The 26,894-nt window shown below is 41.9% G+C and overlaps 1 protein-coding gene across 6 annotated transcripts in view; it reads left to right on the top strand.

Moving 5' to 3' along the window:
- The window catches only part of LOC110537021 (adenomatous polyposis coli protein), a 50,628-nt gene continuing 23,734 nt past the window's right edge, over positions 1–26,894 (top strand). The window contains exons 1-8 of one of the 6 annotated variants that reach the window (XM_021622731.2): positions 10,972–11,020; positions 12,104–12,178; positions 14,960–15,112; positions 24,650–24,734; positions 24,823–25,018; positions 25,522–25,630; positions 25,802–25,918; positions 26,681–26,764. In XM_021622731.2, the coding sequence (XP_021478406.2) occupies positions 14,978–15,112; positions 24,650–24,734; positions 24,823–25,018; positions 25,522–25,630; positions 25,802–25,918; positions 26,681–26,764 (726 nt within the window). In that variant the 5' untranslated portion in view covers positions 10,972–11,020; positions 12,104–12,178; positions 14,960–14,977. Of the gene's footprint in view, positions 244–10,897; positions 11,021–11,654; positions 12,179–14,959; positions 15,113–24,649; positions 24,735–24,822; positions 25,019–25,521; positions 25,631–25,801; positions 25,919–26,680; positions 26,765–26,894 lie in introns of those variants that run through there. The other 5 variants (XM_021622732.2, XM_021622735.2, XM_021622736.2 and 2 more) reach the window with 5 other exon arrangements.

Here is a 26,894-nt window from a genome sequence, read left to right as displayed (position 1 = left end):
TGCGCGCAAGCTGACAGTAGAGACAACATGGCGTAACGAAGGAAGCTGGAGTACAAAGAAAAAAAGCGGAGGGAGACACAATAGAAAAAAGTTTAGTTCGAGTCTTGAAGACTGTAACATTTCAAAGTATAGGAATGGACCCACGTCTAAAGTTAGATTCGAGGTTTTGATAGTGATTTTTCACCCTGGAATACACTATAAACTACTTGGTGCAAATTGGAGCGAATGTTGATAACGTTACAGGTAAGATAATTTACCTTGGCTAAATGTTAGCTCGCGAGCTAGCTAACGTTAGCTTTTTAGCGAGCAATCTGCTACACGTTCGCTACAAAGCAGCCTGTTTTGACTGGAAGAAAACTACACATTTATCTGGCAATGCAAGTACCTCCGGTAGACCTTTTCAACTGAGTAGGACACGAACTCATGTCAACTATTTTGAGCATGGCAATGGAAATGAGCTGGCATGAACTTAATTTAGCTTGCGTGCTAGTTTCTGATAGGTAGCCTACAACTATCCCAGGCTACTGCTAGCTATCGGAAATGTAATAAAGAAGAGGACGACACTTTTTTATGGGGGGGGGGGGGGGGCAAGCTGCCAGCCAGCACTTTGAAGAAACCTTATGTTAGTTACTTTCTTACACATAAAAAATTATGGACGTCAAAATGGTTTTAAAATAACCGTGCAGCGTCCCGTGCAGTAAGGTAATTGAACGTTTTCATCTATCACGAGCTTGTTACCAGGTTTAGTAATGTGCGAAGAACTTGCTAACTAACATATTACAATCGCCACAGCTACTTTACGTTCCATCAAGTTAGGCTTGCTACTTTGTATCCATTAGGTTGTATTGCATTGCTTAAACAAACCCTTTGTGTGACAGATTAGCCACGTACACTGTTATTGATCAGGCGCTAGGATGTTGTGAAAGTATTTTTGTTTCATTAATGTGAGACAGCATTATAGTCTACCGGTCCCTCCAATGTTGCACTTCTTTGCACCATCTGGTAACCTTTGTGGTTACCTAAAAAAAATGTATTTTATTTAATTTTTATTTAACCAGGCAAGTCAGTTAAGTGTTAACTGTTAGACCTATATCCATCCTGCCCTGCCTTTCTAAAGTCTTTGAAAACCAAGTGAACAAACAGATCACCGACCATTTCGAAACCTACGATACCTTCTCCGCTATGCAATCTGGTTTTCGGAGCTGGGCACGGATGCGCCTCAGCTACGCTCAAGGTCCTAAACGATATCATAACCGCCATTGATAAAAGACAGTACTGTGCAGCCGTCTTTATCGACCTGGCCAAGGCTTTCTACTCTGCATCACCGTATTCTTATCGGCAGACTTAACAGCCTTGGTTTTTCTAATGACTGCCTCGCCTGGTTCACTAACTACTTCTCAGAGTTAAGTGTGTCAAATCGGAGGGCCTGTTGTCCAGACCTCTGGCAGTCTCTATGGGGGTGCCACAGGGTTAGATTCTCGGGCCAACTCTTTTCTCTGTATATATCAATGATGTCACTCTTGCTGCGGGTGATTCTTTGATCCCACCTCTACGCAGATGACACCATTCTGAATACTGGCCCTTTGGACACTGTTTTAACAAACCTCCAGATGAGCTTCAATACTAAACAACACTCCTTCCGTGGACTCTAACTGCTCTTAAATGCTAGTAAAATGAAATGCATGCTCTTCAACCGATCGCTGCCCGCACCCGCCTGCCCGTCTACCATCACTACTCTACAACTATAATACCTAGGTGTCTGGCTAGACTGAACTCTCCTTCCAGACTCATATTAAGCATCTCCAATCCAAAATTAAATCTAGAATCATCTTCCTATTTCGCAACAAAGCCTCCTTCACTCATGCTACCAAACATACCTTCGTAAAACTGACTCCTACCGATCCTTGACTTCGGTGATGTCATTTACAAAATAGCCTCCAACACTCTACTCAGCAAATTGGATGCTGTCTATCAGAGTGCCATTGGTTTTGTCACCAAAGCCCCATATACTACCCACCACTGTGACCTGTACGCTCTCGTTGGCTGGTCCTCGCTGCATATTTGACGCCAAACCCACTGGCTACAGGTCATCTTTAGTTTTTTTTAAAGTGCTGCCTTATCTCAGCTCACTGGTCACCATAGCAACACCCACCCGTAGCATGCGCTCCAGCAGGTATATTTCACTGGTCATCCCCAAATCCAACACCTCATTTGGCTGCCTTTCCTTCCAGTTCTCTGCTGAGCCAATGACTGGAACAAATTACAAAAATCACTGAAGTTGGAGACTAATATCTCCCTCACTAACTTTAAGCATCAGCTGTCAGCAGCTTACCGATCGCTGCAGCTGTACACAGCCCATCTGTAAATAGCCCAACTACCTACCTCATCCCATATTTGTTTGTTTTTCTACTCTTTTGCACACAATTATTTCTACTTGCACATCCTCATCTGCACACCTATCACTCCAGTGCTAAATTGCTAAATTGTAATTACTTCGCCACGGTTGGCCTATTTATTGCCTTCTTACTTCATTTGCACACACTGTATACAGATTTTTCTATTGTGGTATTGACTGTTTGTTTATCCCATGTGTAACTGTGTTTGTGTCGCACTGCTTTGCTTTATCTTGGCCAGGTCACAGTTGTAAATGAGAACTCTTTCTCAACTGACCTACCTGGTTAAATAAAGGTGAAATAAAAAAATAACATTCTTATTTACAACGATGGCCTAGGAACAGTGGGTTAATCTGCCTTGTTCAGGGGCAGAACGACAGATTTTTACCTTGTCAGCTCGGGGATTCAATCTAGCAACCTTTCGTTACTAGTCCACTGATCTAACCACTAGGCTACCTGCTGCCCCGCTTTCCCATGTTTTCCTGTCTCACCTTTTTTGGTGACCACAAACACCCACAAGTTATTCTGGGATAGTGTTTTTATTGCATTGCTCATTCCATGTTGATAGAAAACTCCTGTATATTACCATGACATGTGTTTGATGTATTACATTGCCCCTTGTGGAAACCCTAACAGTGTTAGCAGTGTCAAGCCATAGGCCTATTATCTTGTCAAGTGGCCCCATTATTGAAATTACTGTTATTCACGTTGGTTACCCCACTAATGCGTTGACTGGGTTGGAGGACTGTCAGTGTTTGGTCTCTATGATATATCGTTAGCCTGTTGCCTTGAATTGAACTAAGTTGATGAAAAATGTTTCCCACACATAGGCGAATGAATGTGTGAGAACTATACTAAGGACAACACCAACAATGGGAGAGGGGACCAGGCCAGCCAACAAGACGGTGTCCCAAATGGCACTTTATTCCTTACAGGGCATTGTCTCTGGTCGAAAGTAATGCACTATATAGGAACTAGGGTGCCGGTTGGGATGCGGTCCAAGGGTCCTTGGCTGCCAACGTCTGGCTTCCTCTTGCTCTTTCAGTCTTAATTTGTATGAAAAAACCTGCATTTAGAAATACGTTTTCATTTTCCCATCATTCTCTGTTGCGTGGTGATACAAGGCAACCATTGAGAGGGAGAGAGATGAGAATGATTTAACACTAACAAGAAGTTCATTCAGATGTCTTATTTGTCAGGTTTTTAATTGAGTAGGCAAATATAGTCAACTGTGGCGCTGTGAATCCAAGATGGAGGAGACAATTACAGTATTGTTCAAAAGTTTGGTCTCTTAGAAATGTCCTTGTTTTTGAAAGAAAAGCAAATTCTTGGTCTTAAAATAACATCAAATTGATCAGAAATACAGTGTAGACATTGTTAATGTTGTAAATGACTATCGTAGCTGTAAACGGCTGATTTGTTGTTTTTTTTTCTAAAAATGGAATATCTACATAGGTGTACAGAGGCCCATCATCAGCAACCACCACTCCTGTGTTCCAATGGCATGTTGTTAGCTAATCCAAGTTGATCATTTTAAAATGCTAATTGATCATTATAAACCATTTTGCAATTATGTTAGCACAGCTGAAAACTGTTACGCTAATTTGAAGAAGCATTTAAACTGGCCGCCTTTGGACTAGTTGAGTATCTGGAGCATCAGCATTTGTGGGTTCGATTACAGGCTCAAAATGGTCAGAAACAAAGTTCTTTCTTCTGAAACTCGAGTCTATTCTTCTTCTGAGAAATGAAAGCTATTCCATTCCAGAAATTGCCAAGAAATTGAAGATCTTGTAAGTTGAAAAATGTAGCCATACAATGACAAATGTAGCAACACAATGGAAAAATATATTGTATTAAAGCTAGAATCCTTAATTTTTCTAGGCAAACGGGTGTTGGAAAATAAACATGCCAGGTCACGCAGCTAAATATTTAGGCGCATATGCGAGAAGAATGGTTGCACTGTAGAGCCCTGTACATCTGGCTATAGCCTTAATCCTATAACAGCATCAGTCTATAGCCTAAACACTTTAGTACTATTTTCTGCTTGGTTGGAATATGAGCTCCTCCTGGCAGGAAAAGACTCCTGAACCCAGGTCCCGCTGTGAAGGCCAGGACAACCAGTATTCTCTCTGTGATCCTCCACTCACATGATGGGTATCTATTGTAGAGGTTGACCGATTATGATTTATCAATGCCGATACCTATTATTGGAGGACCAAAAAAAGCCGATGCCGATTTTATTTATTTTTTTAAAGAAGGAAAAAATAGTATTTGTAATAATGACAATAACAACAATACTGAATGAACACTTATTTTAACTTAATATAATACATCAATAAAATCAATTTGGCCTCAAATAAATAATGATACATGTTCAATTTGGTTTAAATAATGCAGGAACAAAGTGTTGGAGAAGAAAGTTAAAGTGCAGTATGTGCCATGTAAAAAAGAGCTAATGTTTAAGTTCCTTGCTCAGAACATGAGAACATATGAAAGCTGGTGGTTCCTTTTAACATGAGTCTTCAATATTCCCAGGTAAGAAGTTTTAGTTTGTAGTTGTTATAGGAATTATAGGACTATTTCTCTCTGTACGATTTGTATTTCATATACCTTTGACTATTGGATGTTCTTATAGGCCCTTTAGTATTGCCAGTGTAACAGTATAGCTTCCGTCCCTCTCCTCGCCCCTACCTGGGCTCGAACCAGGAACACATCGACAACAGCCACCCTCAAAGCAGCGTTACCCATGCAGAGCAAGGGGAACAACCACTCCAAGTCTCAGAGCGAGTGACATTTGAAACGCTATTAGCGCGCACCCTGCTAACTAGCTAGCCATTTCACATCGGTTACACCAGCCTAATCTCGGGATTTGATAGGCTTGAAGTCATAAACAGCTCAATGCTTGAAGCACAGCGACGAGCTGCTGGCAAAATGCACGAAAGTGCTATTTGAATGAATGCTTACGAGCCTGCCTATCACCGCTCAGTCAGACTGCTCTATCAAATCAGAGACTTAATTATAACATAATAAAACACAGAAATATGAGCCTTAGGTCAAATGGTAGAATCTGGAAACTATCATCTCGAAAACAAGACGTTTATTCTTTCAGTGAAATACGGAACCGTTTCTTATTTTATCTAATGGGTGGCATCCCTAAGTCTAAATATTCCTGTTACATTGCACAACCTTCAATGTTATGTCATAATTACGTAAAATTCTGGCAAATTGGGCAGCCCAAACTGTTGCATATACACTGACTCTGCGTGCAATGAACGCAAGAGAAGTGACACAATTTCACCTGGTTAATATTGCCTGCTAACCTGGATTTCTTTTAGCTAAATATGCAGGTTTAAAAAATATATACTTCTGTGTATTGATTTTAAGAAATGCATTGATGTTTATGGTTAGGTACAGTTGTGCAACGATTGTGCTTTTTTCCACAAATGCGCTTTTGTTAAATCATCCCCCGTTTGTCGAAGTTGGATGTCTTTGTTAGGAAGAAAGTCTTCACAGTTCGCAACGAGTCATGTTAGCAGGCAATATTAACTAAATTTGCATGTTTAACCTCTGTGACATGTGGGACGCTAGCGTCCCACCTGGCCAAAAGCCAGGGAAAATGCAGAGCGCCAAATTCAAATAAATTACTATAAAAATCAAACTTTCATTAAATCACACATGCAAGATAGCAAATTAAAGCTACACTTGTTGTGAATCCAGCCAACATGTCAGATTTCAAAAAGGCTTTCCGGTGAAAGCAAACAATGATATTATCTGAGGATAGCACCTCCGTAAACAAATAAAGCATATTTCAACCCTGCAGGCGCGACACAAAACTCAGAAATAAAAATATAAATCATGCCTTACCTTTGACGAGCTTCTTTTGTTGGCACTCCAATATGTCCCAAACATCAAATGGTCCTTTTGTTCGATTAATTCTGTCGATATATGCATTTATTTGGCGCCTTTGATCCAGAAAACACTGGTTCCAACTTGCACAACTTGACTACAAAATATCTCAAGAGTTACCTGTAAACTTTGCCAAAACATTTCAAACTACTTTTGTAATACAACTTTAGGTATTTTTTAACGTAAATAATCAATAAAATTGAAGACGGGATGATCTGTGTTCAATACAGGAAAACAAACTGAAGGCATTCTGGTCACGCGCCTCTATCTAACAGTACACTTCAAGTGACCCTCGTTCGTTCATTACACAAAGGAATTTTTATTTTATATATATATTTTTTTTACCTTTATTTAACCAGGCAAGTCAGTTAAGAACAAATTCTTATTTTCAATGACGGCCTGGTTAAATAAAGGTGGGTTAATTGCCTGTTCAGGGGCAGAATGACAGATTTGTACCTTGTCAGCTCGGGGGTTTGAACTTGCAACCTTCCGGTTACTAGTCCAACGCTCTAACCAATTTCTAAAGACTTGACATCCAGTGGAAGTGATAGGAACTGCAAGTAGGTCCCTTAGAAATCTGGATTCCCAATGAAATCCCATTGAAAAGTGACCTAAAAAAATCTGAGTAGTTTGTCCTCGGTTTCGCCTGCAAAATAAGTTATATTATGCTCACAGACATGATTCAAACAGTTTTAGAAACTTCAGTGTTTTCTATCCAAATATACTAATAATATGCATATCTTATCTTCTGAGGATGGCAGTTGAATTTGGGCATGCATTTCTTCCGGACTTGAAAATACTGCCCCCTGTCACCAAGAAGTTAAAAATATATACTTGTGTATTTATTTTAAGGCATTGATGTTTATGGTTAGGTACACATTGGAGCCACGACAGTCCTTTTTCGCGAATTCGCACCGCATCGATTTTATGCAACGCAGGACACGCTAGATGGTTGATGATATTACTAGTTTAACTAGTGATTATGATTGATTGTTTTTTATAAGAAGTTTAATGCTAGCTAGCAACTTAGTGGCTTCTTACTGCATTTGTGTAACAGGCAGTCTCCTCGTGTAGTGCAATGTAATCAGGTGGTTAGAGTATTGGACTAGTTAACTGTAAGGTTGCAAGATTGAATCCCCGAGCTGATAAGGTAAAAATCTGTCATTCTGCCCCTGAACAAGGCAGTTAACCCACCGTTCCTAGGCCGTCATTGAAAATAAGAATGTGTTCTTAATTAACTGACTTGCCTAGTTAAATAAAGGTGTAACAAAAAAAATCCTCAATCCGTTGAGTTGGGCATGGGGTTGCTATTGTTATGGAATTAGATCTCACAGGGGAATGTGTTTGACTTCCACGCAAGCTAGCGGGTTCCTTCCAGGCAGTCAGTAAATGCTTTCACTCTGACTCTGTCTCACAACCAAATATGTAGGCCTATGCTATGTCAAGTATTTATTGGAAATGTATTTATTTACTCGGGTGTCAATTGACACTTTGCTAAGTCCCACCCCCCTTGGTTACCTCAGACAACATTTTCCCAGGAAGCCTCATTCCCCATTCAACCACTGGCAAAATCCCCCTCACAATGATCTCAAACTGTTGTTAATACACAATATAATTAAACAGACTACCTGTTGCTAATCAGGAGACTCTCGGGTATGTTGTCGTGGACTGTCATTACAATTGCTTTAAGGGAACCTGGTCAAATGCTAGTAGTGTAGCTAGCACCTGGATGTCTAACTGTCGGCATGCAGCCCAAGTTACTAACCACTTTTGGAGCTAACTAGTGTCCTCATTGTATCCTGATTTCAACAGCAGCCATGTTATGAATAACACTCATCTAACTTAGTTAGCTTACATTTTGGGGGGGAAAAGTTATATTAACTGGCTAGCTAGCAGTTAGGTGGTCAATAAGGGAAAGGGGGATACCTAGTCAGTTGTACAACTGAATGCATTCAACTGAAATGTCTTCCACATTTAACCCCCCTCTGAATCAGAGGTGCGGGTCTGCCTTAGTCTTATCGACGTGGATGTCGATTATCTATAATTGTGTGTTCTTTTAGTTCTTAGGCTGTTCTGTACGATTCAAATTTGCATGTTTTTATTTGTCTGTTTATTTCCGGGGAACACTAAGCTAATTTGTTTAAACGGTTTATTTCATGTTTATGATGAGATCCTTTGTCTAACAGGCTGTCTAAGCTAATCCTCAAATCGCCTATTAGCTTAAGGTCGCAGTTGTTCTCAACTGGCCTACCTGTTTAAATAAAGGTGCATTTAAAAAATAATAATTAAATAAGGGCGGGTTAACCCAATTGTGCCCTCTTAACCTCCGCCCCCTGCAACCCGGTCAATGGTTTGACCTTCAGGGCTCTCAAATTTTCAAGTTTTCTCATGACATTCCCGGATTACTCATTATAGTAATAAAGTCAGATTTTAATCAACAAATATGATACTGTTGAAAAAAAGTTAACGGTACAAGACAGCGTACATATCTGTCTGTGTTGGCAGAATCACTACATATCCCATGGACAGGCCCAGGCAATCAGAATTACTTTTTCCCCATAAAAGGGCAATATTAGAGACGGCGATACTCCTCAGCAACACCCAACCCCCTTCCCCAGACGATCCCGCAGGTGAAGCCGGATGTTTAAGTCCTGGGCTGGCGTGGTTACACGTGTTCTGTGGTTGAGGCCGGTTGGACGTACTGCCAAATTTTCTAAAAAATTAAGTTGCAGGCAGTTTATGGAAGAGAAATTAATGACATTTTATGGCAACAGCTCTGGTGGACATTATTGCAGTCAGCATGCCAATTACACACTCCCTCAACATATGTGGCATTGTGTTTTGTGACACAATTGCACATTTTAAAGTGGCCTGTTAGTGTCCCCAGTACAAGGTGCACCTGTGTAATGACTGTGCTGTTTTATCAGCTTCTTGATATGTTACCTGTGGATTGATTATCTTGGCAAATGAAAAAATTGCTCACTAACAGGGATGTAAACACATTTGTGCACAACATTTTAGAGAATTAAGCTTTGTGTGTGGAAAATGTCTGCGTTTTATTTCAGTTTCATGAGCTTTGCATGTTGCATTTGTAGTTTTAACATAAAGCGACCCTAAAGCGACCCTAGAATAATTAGCCTAAACAATAAAAAAAGTGTTCCATGTCAGCAATTGCATTCACAAATGCATTCAACTGGTTTTAGTCTTTGCTGTAATAAAGGCTTTACAAAAAACAATGTTATAACACTGGTATGCTTATCATTTATTTGGTGTTTGCATTCATTGTTTACATTCTTTGATCGCCAGTAGGTTCCACAACTAATCAACATTTTTACACACAATTTATTCCCCTCTCCGTCCTGAGCAACCAGTAAACATTCCCCTGTTTCAAGTTTATTTGTCACGTCCTCTGCATCTAATATGCTGTTAGTGTTCTGAGTTTGTCATAAACAATTTGATGTGATTATGATAGACTAAGTCAGGCCCCATTGGTCACGTGCATGGATTGCGATGCATACACGTGCCGCGTAAAGAGAGCAAGGGTTGAGGGAATAGGGAATGTTTTTTTCCTAAACAAATTAGGGATTTCGATAACAGAACTTTTCAGTCAGAAATGGCTGTAATTATGTTACAGCTTCAGCAACACGGACAGCGCGATAAACACTTGATGTTCTGTGGTGGCTGCTGCAGCAGGGAGGAAAGACAGACAACGGTGCTAGTCACACAGGCACTTTAAGTCTGATCCCGGTCTGACACAATCATATCAATTGCGGTCGGACTCACTCTAGTCATTTGTCTTAATTATTTAATCAAACAGTGCACTTAAAGCATCAGACAAGCTCAGTGCATATAGTTGATTTTATTAAAACACATAGGTCTATATATGGAAAAATGCACATTTAAAAAAAAAAATGTGTACCAGTCGTTTGGTCCAAAGATTTCGACCAAGATTTTGTTTTTTTTGACGGGGGCAGCCCTAGTTAAATAGCAATGATATCCTTTGCCACTGTTATCTTACAACATATCTCGAAACAGTCAAACTATTCAACCAAACAATAAATTAATACATTAAGTTTCTTTCCAGCAAATGTCTAAGTTACACATTTATTGTACAACCAGTAAAGGAGTTTTGAAGCTGAGGGTTCAGTATTTATGAAGTTTGGTAATGAAGATGAAAACTAGCATAGTTCAGCTAGTTTAGCCAGGGAAAAAGAGTTTGGGCCTGGTGCTCATGTGCAACAGCTGGGCGCACGTATGCGCACTAGGCTAATTCAGGAGACTGAAGGGGAAACATTTGATTTAAACCATTCAGAAACAAATAGATTACTTATATTTAAGGAGAGCAACTTCACAAACAACCCTGAAATCAGATGTAATTTTCAACAGTAAAACCAATCTTAAAATTATATTTGTGTGAACCCGACTCCAGAAAATTGTGAATTCCCCTCTGGACACGGTGGACTCCTCACCGCTTTATAAGTGCCCGAATTGAGTCGGCTGGGAGAAGCAGCTGTGCCACAGAGCTGGAAGCCAGCCAGCACCGGTCACTGCAGAACCAGCCACGGAAACAGCAGAACAGGGCTGTCCCTGCCTGATCCTCGCTGCCAGGCGATTGGCTGTACCGAGTGGTCATGTGACCGGGTGCTGGCTGGATGTGCTTTCAGCATCGGACACAGTTGAGAAGGAGATGGGATGGACACTGTCACTGCTATCGAAATGGGGTAAGGTTTTGCTTTTTCAATTATTGAAAATACCCCCACTTCTCCTTTCTACAAGGGACAAAAATTGAGACGTTTTAAAAAAAATTCTGTCTGTTAATGGGGATTAGGGGCAGGCAGGGAGCTCCTGGGGGAATAATGGTGTGTTTGTGTGAATAGCGAGGCGTAGCCGCTAAGCCTTTTGGAGGGAGAGACTTCTGTTTAGCCTAGCTACCGGTTATGCTCCAACAAAGCAGACGTGTCATTGTGACTGTGCGATGCTGTCTTTCTTTGGACGCTGTAGGGTTGCTATGGGGTCAGTCTGACAGTGGCTGTGTCGTCTTTGTCTGGGTTGACGTCGTCATTGGTTAATCCCTGGTTGTATTGTGCTGTGAAGGGCTGGGTTAGTTGGGTTGTGTGTGTGTGTGAGCTCACACCACTGTCTGCCTACTTTTTCTTTGTGGTGTCAAGGGAAGGGCATTTGTCGCTCAGCAGCTGACTGCTGGGGTTTTTCTGGTTTAGCTATCTGCTGAGGGGGGGGGTCTCCATCCATAGTGTGTCTCTCGCTCTCTCTCACACACACACACACACACACACACACACACACACACCCTTTCACAGATTCACAAAAAGCCTCATCCATCCAGTGCAGTGCTACGTTCACTGCCAGTGTTAGACGAAAGGTAATGTGAGGGCCTGCCTGGTTGTTTTATCGTGTCAAGATGGAATCCTCATTTTCGAGAGAGGAAGATGTTAATTTAGAGAATTGGACACGAGGAGGATTTGTCATTTTCATTATACATTTTAATGCACCAGGAAGCATCAACCTGCAAAATGGATACCCAGAATTAGCCAATTTAAGGGGAGGATGTATTTTGAGAACATTGATGCAATATTCATGAGGTAGAAAGAGGATGCAGTCCCCTTCTTTCTCAGCCCCTGCTCTGTTGTTCTTTTCAATCATTTGTTCATTCCCCCCTTCGTGTTTCTTCTCGCTCGCGCCCCCTTCAAACCCTTTTGTAGGCAAAATTTGACAGGTTTAGCATATATGGTGCCAGTAGTGGTTTGCTTTGTTCAATGTTGTGTTGCTTTGTTTTCTCTATCTAGAGATATTACTGACTGATTTTTAGTGGGCTGAGTTCTGTGGGTGTATAGCTACATGATGCAGAGGGAGAGGACATGGTAAGATTCTAGATTATTTAAAAAAATGTTTACTTGCAAGCTTTGTGTGTATTGTACAGTTACAGCATACACATTGTATCCGTTGAATTTAATTGTACTAAAAAAATGTTTGATTTCATCCATGACCTAGCCTACGTTTACTGCACACTAGTGAATGATCAATGTTGTCTACTAGCCTAATTAAAATAACAGCGCATTAGTCTAATATCTGGAGGAAATACATTTTGTGAAATATAGGTTAAAACTGTACAGTAAGGGGCATGAGAAGTAGCCTAATACGGAAATGGTGTGGTGATGACAGGGAGCTCATGCAGATGGGTCTAACTGATATGATTCTGAACTGATGTGGATGTTGACGTAATTGATAATGCAATTATGAAACTGATATAAGCCTAAGGAGTTGTGTAATTTTTAATACAATTTGTGTAACTGTAGCCTACCTTCCTGCCAGATATCTATAACAGCCATATTCACTATAATACTATAGCATTTGTTGATAGTACACTGGGGCACAGTACAATGATCATTGTAGCATTGCAACCTCATTCTGTGTCCCATCCTTCTTCATAGTCAGCAGTTGTAGACGCTAGCTGTTAAATGATGGTGATGATAAGCTCTCTCTTTTATGGCGTAGGCTAGAATTGAATCTCCAAAATGGCTGCCAATTGAACTACTTCAGTCTGCATCTGCCAACAGGGGCTTGTCTTTTGGCTCACCTTCTGCAGTTCTCCACTGTATTGTAAATGCATGAAGTGGCAGTGTATCCATACAATAACTTTTTTTTAAATACACATCCCCGAACCAATTTTGGTTACCCCTTTGCATCAATAGATATAGAACCCTGATATATGTGTTCATTAGCCAGTGCATTGACAGAACTCACAGGGTGATTCTGGAATGCTGTCTTGTGTTCTTCTCTTCCCGTCCTGTGTATAGGATCCAGCCTAGTGAGGGCAATATTGACATTTTGGGACAGACTCGCTGCCCAATCAACCCAGCCTAATTGACTCACTGAATTCGATTGGCGCTTCATTGAATCTTTGGCAAACATATGCTGCTCTAGTCTAGGGAACCAGGACATTGTGTCAAACAAACCAATATCATGGTTCTGAATGACTAATATTGCACTGTGAAGTTGATTGTTTAGTCAATGTCGACCAGGGGATAATATTGTTAAGGTTAGTTAGTTAGGTCTGAATGCTTCTGCTGGAGTCTGTTCTAGTGGTAGCATTGCTAAAGAGTTCCAAAGAGTAAGCGTCCATGCCAAGGCCTTTGCTGATATTTAACATGTCACTCACTGATCATTTGGTAACCAAAGCATTTTTGATACATTTTCCATCTCAGTGATCCAGTTACTATTCATCCCCGCTTGCTTGCCTCCTACCCTCTCCATGATGGATGATCTAAAAATAAAAACTTTTCCTCAGCAAGACAAACGAGTGTCCCCCCTCTGTCATGTAGAGTTGTCTTCATAGGGCTGTAGGGGGCTCTGTGGGGCGTGAGTAACGGTGTTCCCTTAGCTGGCCGACTACATCTTCGGTCTTCTAGATCCTCTCTTCTCAGCTGCTCTCAGAGAAACCCAAGTTAACACATTAGTAAACCACAGCCTGCCCTACTCATAGTAGATGCAATGCACAGTCTCTGTGGTATGGCCCTTGCAAACGTTGTTGGTTGCAGTAGATAGCAGAGATTTTTAGTTGCATTAACAAGGAGTATAGTGTAAACCATGCCCATTTTGGCCTAGGCTTAAATTGTACAGATGTGGTCAGTGAACATGTGTGATATGGATTATCAGTGTTGGAGGATGAGGTTAATATGGAAAATATAAGGTTCTAATCTATTGGACTTTGTGGTGTTTAGACAATGCCATGTGCATTGAGATTTCAGTGGATGGATATCAGTGGTAGTTGGCCATGAACCATTTGACAGGTGGTATGGCAAGAGATGGTATGGCACCGTTGTGCTCTGGCTGTAGCTTCACAGTGGTGGACTGGGTGTCTGTCAGCTGGAGACTTGGAAAAATTGGACCTTGCATTTAATCCTCTTTTTTTTGTCTTTTTATTCTTGCATCTAAACAAAATGAATGTTTCTCAATATTTTTTTGCTAAAATGTAGGCTAATAACTACGCTATTATTGAACGGTTATCATAATTACGATGATCCACTTCTTCCATCAACCGTTTGTCTGATAAAAATCCTTGTTCAAAAATTAAATGCAGTTAAGCTAGTCCAACCACTGACACGGCTTGTAAAATCTGCCCAGGCGTGAATTAACAAGCCTAATGTTTTTAAAACCTGTGTGAATTGCTCTTAACCCAAAGCCATGTAAGGCATTTACAACTTTTCTTCTCCAGATCTTATTCTCAACTGTTTTTCATAAAATCTTGTGTGCTGCTTTTTGTTTTAATGTGACTTGCTTTGGCCCTCGCAACTGGCCTCGTCTTAAGTCCTGCCGCTCTGATTGAAAAAGGTTTTAATTCTTAGAACCTTTGCTGGACTGTAGTTTTCCAGTGTAATGGTAGGATGATATTGTGCTATAAATGTATCAAGGCTTTTTAAAGCCCATTTTCCATGAAGAGCTGGATATTAATTGGCATTGTGTTATGGACACTGTCACCACTGACCATAATGTAGCCTAGCTTAATTATATCCATCAATCAAATGTAGGCTTCCAGATTAATTGTGATTGAGGCGGTCTGTCTGTTTTTATGGGCAATTTTCCAGTGCTAGTAGGAGTTGATTCAACCTTATTAACTGTTGTTAATGTGTTCTTGTCCTTAGGTCAAGAGGTAGTCCAAGATGGCTGCAGCGTCTTATGATCAGCTGCTGAAGCAAGTGGAGGCACTGAAGATGGAGAACTCCAACCTTCGACAAGAGCTTGAGGACAACTCCAACCACTTGAACAAACTGGAGACTGAAGCCTCAAATATGAAGGTAATCAGACCTCTTCTATGGTACACTAAGAACCCTGGGTCGAAGGTCGTGTTAAATATGGCACATTGGGTCGAAGGTCGTTAATTATGGCACATGTAGCAAAACATTTAGCTATGTAAACTGACTTTTCTTATTTGACAAGTACAGACAAAGCGTTTCTGATTCATGTCTACTGAACACAAGCCAGCTTTTCCTCTTCACTCAAATGCTTGTATGAACTCAGTGACCTTAGTGTCCACTAGAGGTCTACTGATTATGATTTGTATTGGAGGACCAAAAAAAGCAGATGCTGATTTTATTAATTTTTTTAAAGAAGGAAAAAAAAGTATTTGTAATAATGACAATTACAACAATACTGAATGAACACTTATTTTAACTTAATATAATACCTCAATAAAATCAATTTAGCCTCAAATAAATAATGATACATGTTCAATTTGGTTTAAATAATGCAAGAACAAAGTGAAGGAGAAGAAAGTAAAAGCGCAATATGTGCCATGTAAAAAAGCTAATGTTTAAGTTCCTTGCTCAGAACATGAGAACATATGAAAGTTGGTGGTTCCTTTTAACATGAGTCTTCAATTTTCCCAGGTAAGAAGTTTTAGTTTGTAGTTGTTATAGGAATTATAGGACTATTTCCCTCTATACCATTTGTATTTCATTAACCTTTGACTATTGGATGTTCTTATAGGCACTTTAGTATTGCTAGTGTAACAGTATAGTTTCCGTCCCTCTCCTCACCCCTACCTGGGCTCGAACCAGGAACACATCGACAACAGCCACCCTCAAAGCAGCGTCACCCATGCAGAGCAAGGGGAACAACCACTCCAAGTCTCAGAGCGAGTGACGTTTGAAACGCTATTAGCGCGCACCCTAGCTAGCCATTTCACATCGGTTACACCAGCCTAATCTTGGGATTTGATAGGCTTGAAGTCATAAACAGCTCAATGCTTGAAGCACAGCGACGAGCTGCTGGCAAAATGCACGAAATGCTGTTTGAAAGAATGCTTACGAGCCTGCTGGTACCTACCACCGCTCAGTCAGACTGCTCTATCAAATCAGAGACTTAATTATAACATAGAAACACACAGAAATACGAGCCTTAGGTCATTAATATGAATATAGAATAGAATCCGGGAACTATCATCTCGAAAACAAGACGTTTATTCTTTCAGTGAAATACGGAACCGTTCCTTATTTTATCTAATGGGTGGCATCCCTAAGTCTAAATATTCCTGTTACATTGCACAACCTTCAATGTTATGTTATAATTATGTAAAATTCTGGCAAATTGGGCAGCCCAAACTGTTGCATATACACTGACTGCGTGCAATGAACGCAAGAGAAGTGACACAATTTCACCTGGTTAATATTGCCTGCTAACCTGGATTTCTTTTAGCTAAATATGCAGGTTTAAAAATATAATTCTGTGTATTGATTTTTTTGACACATTGGAGCAACGACAGTCCTTTTTCCCCGAATACCCACCGCATGGATTATATGCAACGCAGGACACGCTAGATAACTACACATGGTTGATGATATTACTAGTTTAACTAGTGATTATGATTGATTGTTTTTTATAAGAAGTTTAATGCTAGCTAGCAACTTACCGTGGCTTCTTACAGCATTTGCGTAACAGGCAGTCTCCTCGTGGAGTGCAATGTAATCAGGTGGTTAGAGTATTGGACTAGTTAACTGTAATGTTGCAAGATTGATTCCCCGAGCTGATAAGGTAAAAATCTGTCATTCTGCCCCTGAACAATCAATCAATCAATCAAATTTATTTTATATAGCCCTTCGTACATCAGCTGATATCTCAAAGTGCTGTACAGAAACCCAGCCTAAAACCCCAAACAGCAAGCAATGCAGGTGAAGAAGCACGGTGGCTAGGAAAAACTCCCTAGAAAGGCCAAAACCTAGGAAGAAACCTAGAGAGGAACCAGGCTATGTGGGGTGGCCAGTCCTCTTCTGGCTGTGCCGGGTGGAGATTATAACAAAACATGGTCAAGATGTTCAAATGTTCATAAATGACCAGCATGATCGAATAATAATAAGGCAGAATAGTTGAAACTGGAGCAGCAGCACAGTCAGGTGGACTGGGGACAGCAAGGAGTCATCATGTCAGGTATTCCTGGGGCATGGTCCTAGGGCTCAGGTCCTCCGAGAGAGAGAAAGAAAGAGAGAATTAGAGAGAGCATATGTGGGATGGCCAGTCCTCTTCTGGCTGTGCCGGGTGGAGATTATAACAGAACATGGCCAAGATGTTCAAATGTTCATAAATGATCAGCATGGTTGAATAATAATAAGGCAGAACAGTTGAAACTGGAGCAGCAGCACAGCCAGGTGGACTGGGGAAAGCAAGGAGTCATCATGTCAGGTAGTCCTGGGGCATGGTCCTAGGGCTCAGGTCCTCCAAGAGAGAAGGAGAGAATTAGAGAACGCACACTTAGATTCACACAGGACACCGAATAGGACAGGAGAAGTACTCCAGATATAACAAACTGACCCTAGCCCCCTGACACATAAACTACTGCAGCATAAATACTGGAGGCTGAGACAGGAGGGGTCAGGAGACTGCAAACAAGGCAGTTAACCCACTGTTCCTAGGCCGTCATTGAAAATAAGAATGTGATCTTAACTGAGTAGCCTAGTTAAACAAAGGCATAAAAAAAATTGGCCAAATCGGTGTCCAAAAATACCGATTGTTATGAATAATTAATCGGTCATTCCGATTAATCGGTCGACCTCTAGTGTCCACCCTGAGATTGGAAGGGTGTGATTTCAATCCCTGGCTGAGTCATACCAAATACTATAAAAATGGGCATTCCACATTGAGAGAGATCTGGGGTAAGGCGTCCTGTCCATGGGGTGTACTTGTACATTAAGCTTTCCTCTCGCAACAGTCGTTACTGTGTTTGTCCCAGTTATTGCTTCACTCGGTAGGCTACATCAAGCACAACAGTGGGATATTTCCCTAGGCAAGATCTTAGAACATAGTCTGTCTTCCAGCTTTGAACAACCAATATGCCTGAAGTAAGGTGTTAGGGTTGAGTGCTCCGCTGAATTTTAGGAAGTCATTTAGACTCTCTAATCCGTTCCCTCTCAATATAGGCCTAGCTATTGAGGAAGACACCATGATGTATCATGGATAGAAATGTTAGCTAGTATCCAAGACAGAAATAAATATATCCTCCTCATCCTGTCAACATTCTCACAAAACCCCTTCACAGGCCTCTCGCTCTCCCGACACATTCCCCTGTATTGCCACTCAAATTAGCCCCTCAGCTTCAACCTCCCTATCTGCATCCCAGAGTCTGTCTGTCTCTGAAAACGTTATTTGGCTGTCATCCTCGTTCCCTCAATTCCTCTCTAAGCCTATTGGAAAATGTGGGGGTTGAGGGAGGCCCCTTGGATCCTCTCCGCCAATGCATTTTCATCGGAATTGAGGAAACAAGGACTGAGGAAGGAGTGATTTGGCGGTTAGTAACATTTTCAGACACCAGGACTCTGTTCACGAGAAGAGCTGCCATCCTGGACTAGGCTGCTGAATCTTTCTCTCACACACACACACACACACACACACACACACACACACACACACACACACACACACACACACACACACACACACACTCGTTGAATGTACCAGCCTGCTAGGTGCCGTTGCTTTAATTGGATGATGTGACCTGGCAGGCTGAGGCTTCAGGAGGTGATTTAAACTCCTAGGGCTTTTCTGTTCTCACAGGAACATTTGGGTTCTCAACTATCTCTGTCAATGTCTTCTACCCCGCAATGCACCCTTGGGTAGTGAGTGGTGCCACCTCACGTTAGGGAGCACTACTTTCTTAAATGTACGAGTGGCAGTGAATGTAGTGGACTACTCATTAGCCCACGAACTAAGGACAAGAGACTGCAAATCCTTCCCTCAATCACAAATCAACCCCTAGGGGTTGATACTCTCTGATCTTTTAAAATACCTAGGGGATATGGGCTAGGGGTTAATACACTGATCTATTAAAAGGCCTAGTTGCTTTTGTAGAGTTTCCTGGTAATGAGGGAATGAGTGTCACCGTGGAAGGACTCACAGCGTGTTGGGACTGGGTGAGGTGTATGTTTGGTGCAGGCTTAGTCAGTATTAGTTATTAGTAATTTCTGGGGAGCGTCTTAATGTGAGTAACACTGACACATACTTTATGTAAGACTGTACTCACTTTCCAGTAGCATTGGAGCTGGTTGAGGTTTCTCTCCCACTTTTGGGCATTTTAAATGAGGGGGTCTTCTCTGCCCTTGTCTGAGGAGAGTCCTACTCTGTGAGTAGCCTAACACTGATTATGCATCCTTTATCTCAGTATGTTTGGAGCTGGGTTTGAGGTTAGCCTGATTCTCACTTTTGGGGGGGGTCTGACGGCTGTACTCTTAGACTGGCACATTCAGCACTGCTGCTAAGCTATCTATTAACAATGCACCCCATCAGCTCTGCTCTGCCTCTGCATCCGCTCTGGCTCAAATTGAAAACCTGCCAACTCAGTCAGTTTAGTAAGCCAAGGGCTAGGCTACCTGCTACTCTGCAGTCTGATATTTCATGCTAGAGGGAGGTGGCTGTTGCACACCCCTTTGTGCTGCTGCAGATACAGAACCAGCCTGGGTTTGGCTTAGGGATTTCTCTGGCACTAGCTTAAGGAGAGCAAAGGAGAGAGAATTATTTTTTTAAAATAAATTAAAGTATAATTTCTGCCTTCGATGCAACGACGCCATCCATTGTGTTGACCTGTATTGTTGAGAAATCCTTCCTGGACTGTGAACTATATTGTTGGAGGTTAGGTTCCTGCATCCTGCAATGCTTACTAAATAGAGTTTAGCTTAATGCTTATTGTAAGTGGGCTGTTTTGTTGGTTAATGGTAGCCTAAGTAAGAATAAACTCTAAAGTACTGTAATGCAATGTTTCTATATAGTCTAAATAGGGGGAAGGGTTATCATTTGCAACCAAGTGAGAATTATTAGGCCTATCTTGTGGAAAAATGGCCTGTTAGTATTCCTTACAGGGGAGAACCCCTGTTGAGATCATAAAAGATTAATCATAAATAATGAGATTATTCAGGGGGTAAATAATGATATTGTTTATGACTAATGGATGAAATTTAAAGACAGTCTGTCTTTTCCCTTTGTGCTAATCAGTTTCATTTTCATCAGAAACCCTATCTCCCTCTGGCACTTTGAGATCGATGTAGGCTGCTTGCTCTCTCTCTCACTGCTCGCTCTTAGACGCTCCCTTCCCTCTGCACGTTGGGGAAAGCTGTCTTTTTTTAGCGTCTCTCTCCCTTCCTCTCATTGTATCTGATGAATGCGCCTCTCTCAGTTCCGACATCCAGACATTTCCTCTCTCCTCGGGGCTCAGGGTCTGCGTCCCAAATGGCACAATGTTTCCCTTTTTATAGTGCACTACTTTTGACCAGGGCCCATAGGGTGCACTATATAGGGAATGGGGTGCCATTTGGGACACAAACAGGCTGTCACAGGCTCACAGCTGCAGGGAGACCAGAGGAGAGCATGAACAACAGCCTCTCCATCAATGAGTACTGAGCAGGCTTCCTCTCTCCTACACACCAAGCCAATTACACACAGCACAACAAGAGCTCAATTTCAGTTCAATAATTATTTTTACGAGCACGCGCACTCACACACGCACAAAGACACATCGAATTGTACCTTATGTAACCCAGTTCTAACATAAACCATACAGCTTTAGATGAGCACTAAACCTCTATAAATACTCAGTCATTCCATCCTGTATGTGGAAAGGGATGCTATAAAGTGACATTTTGCATTTGATATCTATAAGTTTCTGGCAGAAAGTTTCTTCATAAGAAGTTACTAGTGAAATTGAAATGGCCTTTTGTGGGATCAATACTAGTGGCTCATTCCACAACATAGTAGTGTAATAGTGCCACTGGGAGTGTTGACTTAGTTCTCAGAACAGACAGGTTATGATTTAAGCTTTCTACTTTACGCATATTTTGGTACTTTATATTATTGTGAAAAGTTCAGACCTGGCTACTTGCATAAGTGTAAAATATTTGGGGCCCTGAATCTCCTAGGTATTTTTAGGAATCCACTTTGTTTAGCAGAAAAGTTTAATCAAGTAGTTTCAGACATGGAAATTAAGGGTTTCCAATCAATGAATAGCTTTTGAACAAAACAGAACACTCCTTTTTCCTATATTTTTTTTTACCATGCTTTTTTTTATTTTGAAAAGTCTTATTTCTGGTGGATTATCATCCTAAAACTACCCAACAGGAATCTGTGGTGGTCTGGGTCTCTCGTTAAGTACAGCCTAGTTAGTAAGGTTACTTCACACATTAGTGTTCTAATTTAAACCCTCCAGGCCTGCCTTCCCTTGACATCAATGCCTGTATTTTTTCCTTATTACACACCACATGCTTAACAACAACAATATTGCATTCGCAAGGACAGTCTACCCTTTTCCAGTCAGAGTGCAGTACAAAAGCCGGACATAGCATGGTTCAGGGCCTCATGGGAGCCCAGCTCAAATGAAACCAGAGCCGAATGAGAGACCCCGGCATGCTCGGTGGGTTTTGGCTCTGCAGATGGGTACTTTTACAGCATTGATTTGAGTTACTAGGACTATTGGATGACTATTTTAAACCCTGTGTGTGTGAAAGGTATGCAGGACAGTCAAACACTGCAGGGATGCACTGGTTTTCTAGCCTGTCTCTCTGTTGGATTTGTTTATTAGGGAAGAGTGTGTCCATTTTCCCATTTCGGATTGGGCAAACACATCCAGAATTCTGAGACTTGGACAGCAGTTGACTAAAAAAAAGTTGACAACTTGACTTGGTATGGATGTGGCAGCAGCTTCAAGGTTTACTTTACTTTTTTTATTTGGTTATCCAACTAATTGAAGTAAGTTCAGACTTGATTGCATGTCCTCAATTTAATTTACTCTCAATGGCCCCATGGCTATTTGTTTTTATAGGTCTTTTTATAGGCCAGATCAATCTATATGGATTCTCCTCTTGGTCTTGAATTTACGGTCAGCTAGTAGTCTACGTTATAAATGAGCTGTATTCTATTCACGTTAGCAACAACATGTCCGTCACCCCCGATGGTTGAATAGAGGAGTGGTTCTGCTAGGAACTGCTGTGAATAGAATGAGGGGCTCTTTATCATATGATCCCAGCCTGATAATGCAGCCGTTGTGTGGTGTGTCTAGACGTCACACATGCTTTACAGAGCGAGGGAGAGAGAGAGCGCATCGCACAGTCAGGGCTGTGTGTTTTTGTTTCCTGCCGTCCAGCCCTCCCGTCTGACCCCCTTTCAGCCTGCTCATCGATGCATGGGCCAGGGTCAGAGGTCACAGGGTAGAGGTTGGCGGACACTGTGACCGTCCGGGTCATGCGTTGGTTACGTTGTGAGTAACCCTTCAATCTAAGGGGAAGCAGCTGTATGGACATAGCCTCTTGATGGCCCCTGGTCTCTGACTGACTGAGACGGGACAGGCAGGGTGGTAGGAAAACCCTGTTCTGTTTTCTGAGCGGGAGCCGTGTTGTCGCCGGACATCGCTTTGATGCTTTGCTCTCCTCTCGGACTCACTGGAGGACAGGAGACTACTCTTTCTTTTCCACTTGAAAAATAAAATATGTTAACGAACTGTTCAACCTGGAAATACTTTTTATCTAACTTTTGATTTTAATGACCCGCAGTAAAAATTTGCAGTTAATATAAAGTCCAGATTGGTTGAAGGATTCTGCCTGCTGTGGAGACTACCACTGCTGCTACAGCTGTAGTACTGTACTCTGGGATTCCTGAGCTAAATGGACATGATCGTATCCAGCCTCTCGTTCGCTATGCTGTATCCTTCTGATTATAGGCCTAGTTTTAACGCTGGATTTATTATTCTCCTCTGGAAGTATGCCTTTCCACCATTCACTCTGTCACCGTTGTAGGTTCATTGTGGTAAGTATTAGTCCTCCTGCAACAAGCCAGTTTCAATAGGCTAATCATGTTCATGATCTTTTTCCAGTCATGTTTTGTAGAGCTGAGTGGTTAACTGATTATGGACGGGACACGTAGTTAAACAAACCCTTAGAGGGATCAAGATCTTCATAATGTGTTGTATATTAGTTCAAGTAGGTTCAGAGTTCCATTTTGAGATAGGACATTACACCATTAAAGTTACCAAACTTTTTGCATTTGTGGATGTAGGCCTACAGCTAACAATGTATTGCTACTGTATGTCTTTGGGTTGGTTGCCTGTGAAAAGGCTACAGATTAAGATGCATATACGACTATGCAGAGACCTTAACTGAAAGGATGGGATATGATGTCCATAGGAGGAGAAAAAGTGCTCAAGGATAGCAATGTCATTGGTTGACTGAAGAGTAGAGTTCACTGAGAACAATATCAAGTCTAAAAAGCGTCTCTCCCTTCAAGGTAAAGTCACTGATGCCCTCAAGGGGCCAGTTCTTAGAAAGCCATTAGTGGCATGCTCATTAGGAACAGAGAAACTTAGGGTCCAACCTACAATACATTACTGGATTTAAAAATTTTGTGGTATCCATTTGGTCGTTAGTTTGTCCCATTGCAGCAACTCCCGTACGGACTCGGGAGAGGTGAAGGCCGAGAGCCGTGCGTCCTCCGAAACACGACTCAGCCAAGCTGCACTGCTTCTTGACACAATGCCCGCATAACCCGGAAGCCAGCCTCACCAATGTGTCAGAAAACATTGTACACCTGGCGACCGTGTCACCGTACATGCGCCTGGCTCGCCACAAGGAGTCGCTAGAGCGCGATGGGACAAGTACATCCTGGCCAGCCAAACCCTTCCCTAACCCGGACGACGCTGGGCCAATTGTGCTCCACCCCGTGGCTCTCCCGGTCGCGGCCGGCTACGAGAGAGCCTGGACTCGAACCGGGATTTCTAGTGGCACAACTAGCACTGTGATGATGTGCCTTAGACCACTGCTTAGACCACTGCGCCACTCGGAGGCCTATAGCTCCATTCTTGTGTATTTTATTCCTCTTGCGTTACCATTTTTTTAAAAATGATGGTTTATAAACTGCATCATTGTGAAGGGCTCATAAGCAAGCATTTCACGGTAAAGTCTGAACCAGTTGTATTCGGCTCATGTGACAAATTAAATTTGATGCGGTTTTTGATGGTACATCAAAGCCAGTGGTTGGATGTTTTTCCTCTCATTGTTCTACCCTGTCCATCAGGCAGCATGACCAACCACTGGTTCCTCGTCTCTGGAATGGGATAGTGGTGGGGGGGTTGAGGCAAACATTCTATTTTGCACTGCAGTGGGCCAGTAGGTTTGGCTAGACTTTTTACAGGTGTGAATGGACTTTTAACTTTGTTTTTGTGGCTTAAATGTTTCTAAACTAAAAACATTGCTGTTCTTTCCTTTGGAAGTGTGTGTGTGTGTGCACCTAGATATTGTTCAGTGCTCTTATTTGCGGTTGTGTGTTTACAAACAATACATTAAAACCGATTTGTTTTTCCTGTATTTCAGGAGGTGCTGAAACACATACAGGGAAGCATTGAAGAAGACTCTACCGATTCATCCGGACAAATCGATCTCCTAGAAAGACTGAAAGGTACACATCACACATGGGGTGACAGAATTAGCTGGTTGAAATGCGTTCTATTAAATAACCTCAATTCTGATATTCCTTCCTCCGGTAGAAATTAGCCTGGATCCTAACACTTACCCAGGGGTGAAGCTGAGATCTCAGCCGTCTTCCATGCAGGGTTCAGGCTCTGGGCGTTCAGGGGACAGCAGCCCCAGCCCCATGGGTTCCTTGGGCTCCCTCCCCAAGAGAGGGCTGTCCAATGGGGGCAGAGACAGCGCTGGCTACCTGGAGGAGCTGGAGAAGGAGAAGTGAGCTCCTGCTTGCATTACTTTGTATATTCACATTAGTTTGTCTTTGAGTAATGCAGGTTATACTTAGTCTCCATCCCAAAGGACACCCTATTCCCTACATAGTGCAGTACCAGAGCCCTTTCAGGCTATATAGCAAATAGGGTACCATGTGGGGTGCATTCACTGTGATTTACTGCTGCAATATTAATTGATGAGTGGTTTGCCTCTCTCCCGGCCAAATCACATTGAGTGCAATGGTGCAGTGTGAGGGCTTCAATCACACAGTACATCATGCTAACATTGTTAGGTTGCAAAGTGTATTCCTGGCATTAGTCACAGACAGGATGCATTAGGCGGTCGTATTCAGGACACCTACCCTGTTTTTATTCTGGTATGCTGTATATGTGTTTTTGTCTTAGGTCTTTGATTAGAGTTTATTTGGTCTGACTTCAGTCAGTTTTGAATTATATATATTTTTTAAACTTGGTCTCTGATTGGTGCGATTGTATCTGTCTTGTCAGGTCCTTATTGATGGCGGAGCTGGAGAAAGAGGAGAAGAAGAAGGACCAGTATTACGCACAGCTGCAGAACCTCACCAAGAGGATCGACAGCCTACCACTGACTGAGAATGTAAGTGTTTATTTGTCGTTCAGCATTATGCCGTGTGTTGAGATGGAGTATAGTGACGTATAGATACTCCCAAAATACCATAACTGACAGTATGCAGATATCCTCTCTGCATTATTAAATATGAAACATTTCGCCAAGCCTGATGTCTGTTGATCCTGTTTGCGGTTGCAGCAGTTCTCCCTGCAGACGGATATGACCCGTAGGCAACTGGAGTACGAGGCGAGGCAGATCAGAGCTGCCATGGAGAAACAGCTGGGAACCTGCCAGGATATGGAGAAGAGGGCACAGGTCAGGGATGAGAGGAATTTGGGGCGGCAGGTAGCCTAGTGGTTAGAGCGTTGGGCCAGTAACCGAAAGGTTGCTGTATCGAATCCCTGAGCCGACAAGGTAAAAATATGTTGTTCTCCCCCTGTATAATAAAGCAGTTAACCCAGTGTTCCCCGGTAGGCCGTCATTGTAAATAATACTTTTTTTCTTAACTGATTTGCCTAGTTAAATAAAGGTTAAAATGATGAATGCATACAGTGAAATGAAAGGGAGAGCAGGTTGCCTCCTGACATTTATAGGATGAGTCATTGATTAGGAAACATACATACAGGAAGAACAGAATGGCCAGTAAGGATACTAAGTAGGATGGCTATGTAGGCAGTTGAGGTAGAACATTTAGTAAATTGACTTAGAATTACAAAATTCTACAACATTTGTCTGCATCTACGAATGCTTTAATTCAGTCAGTGTTACATCCAACAGCATGTCCAGTCTCCTCAACTAACTGGCGACCCTACACATTGACTCTGTACCGGTGCCCCCTGTATATAGTCTCGCTATTGTTGTTTTACTGCTGTTATTTAACTACTTGTTACTTTCATCTCTTGTCTGTATTTTAAACTGCGTTGTTGGTTGGGGGCTCGTAAGTAGAAATTTCACTGTAAGGTCTACCTACACCTGTTGTATTCGGCACGTGACTAATAAAATTTGATTTGGTAATTGTAATATCCGGTTATCATCCTCTGAGTGATTGCTTCCTGTAAATGTCCTGCTGTGTTTCAGGTGAGGGTGACTCGTATTCAGCAGATAGAGAAGGACATACTGAAGATCCAACAGCATGCCCAGTCTCCACCTTCAGAACCAGAGGTATGTGATACTCACCCCAGCCTCAGGTGTAATACACTAGAATGTACCTCTAGGCCTTGTTCTAGCTAGAATACAGAGAAAGTATTGCCGGAAACAATAGAGGTATCGAATTTCTCACTGTAAATATATT

This window comes from Oncorhynchus mykiss, chromosome 12, assembly GCF_013265735.2.
Source record: "Oncorhynchus mykiss isolate Arlee chromosome 12, USDA_OmykA_1.1, whole genome shotgun sequence".
NCBI lineage: Eukaryota > Metazoa > Chordata > Actinopteri > Salmoniformes > Salmonidae > Oncorhynchus > Oncorhynchus mykiss.
This window is presented reverse-complemented; position numbering and strand designations above follow the sequence as displayed.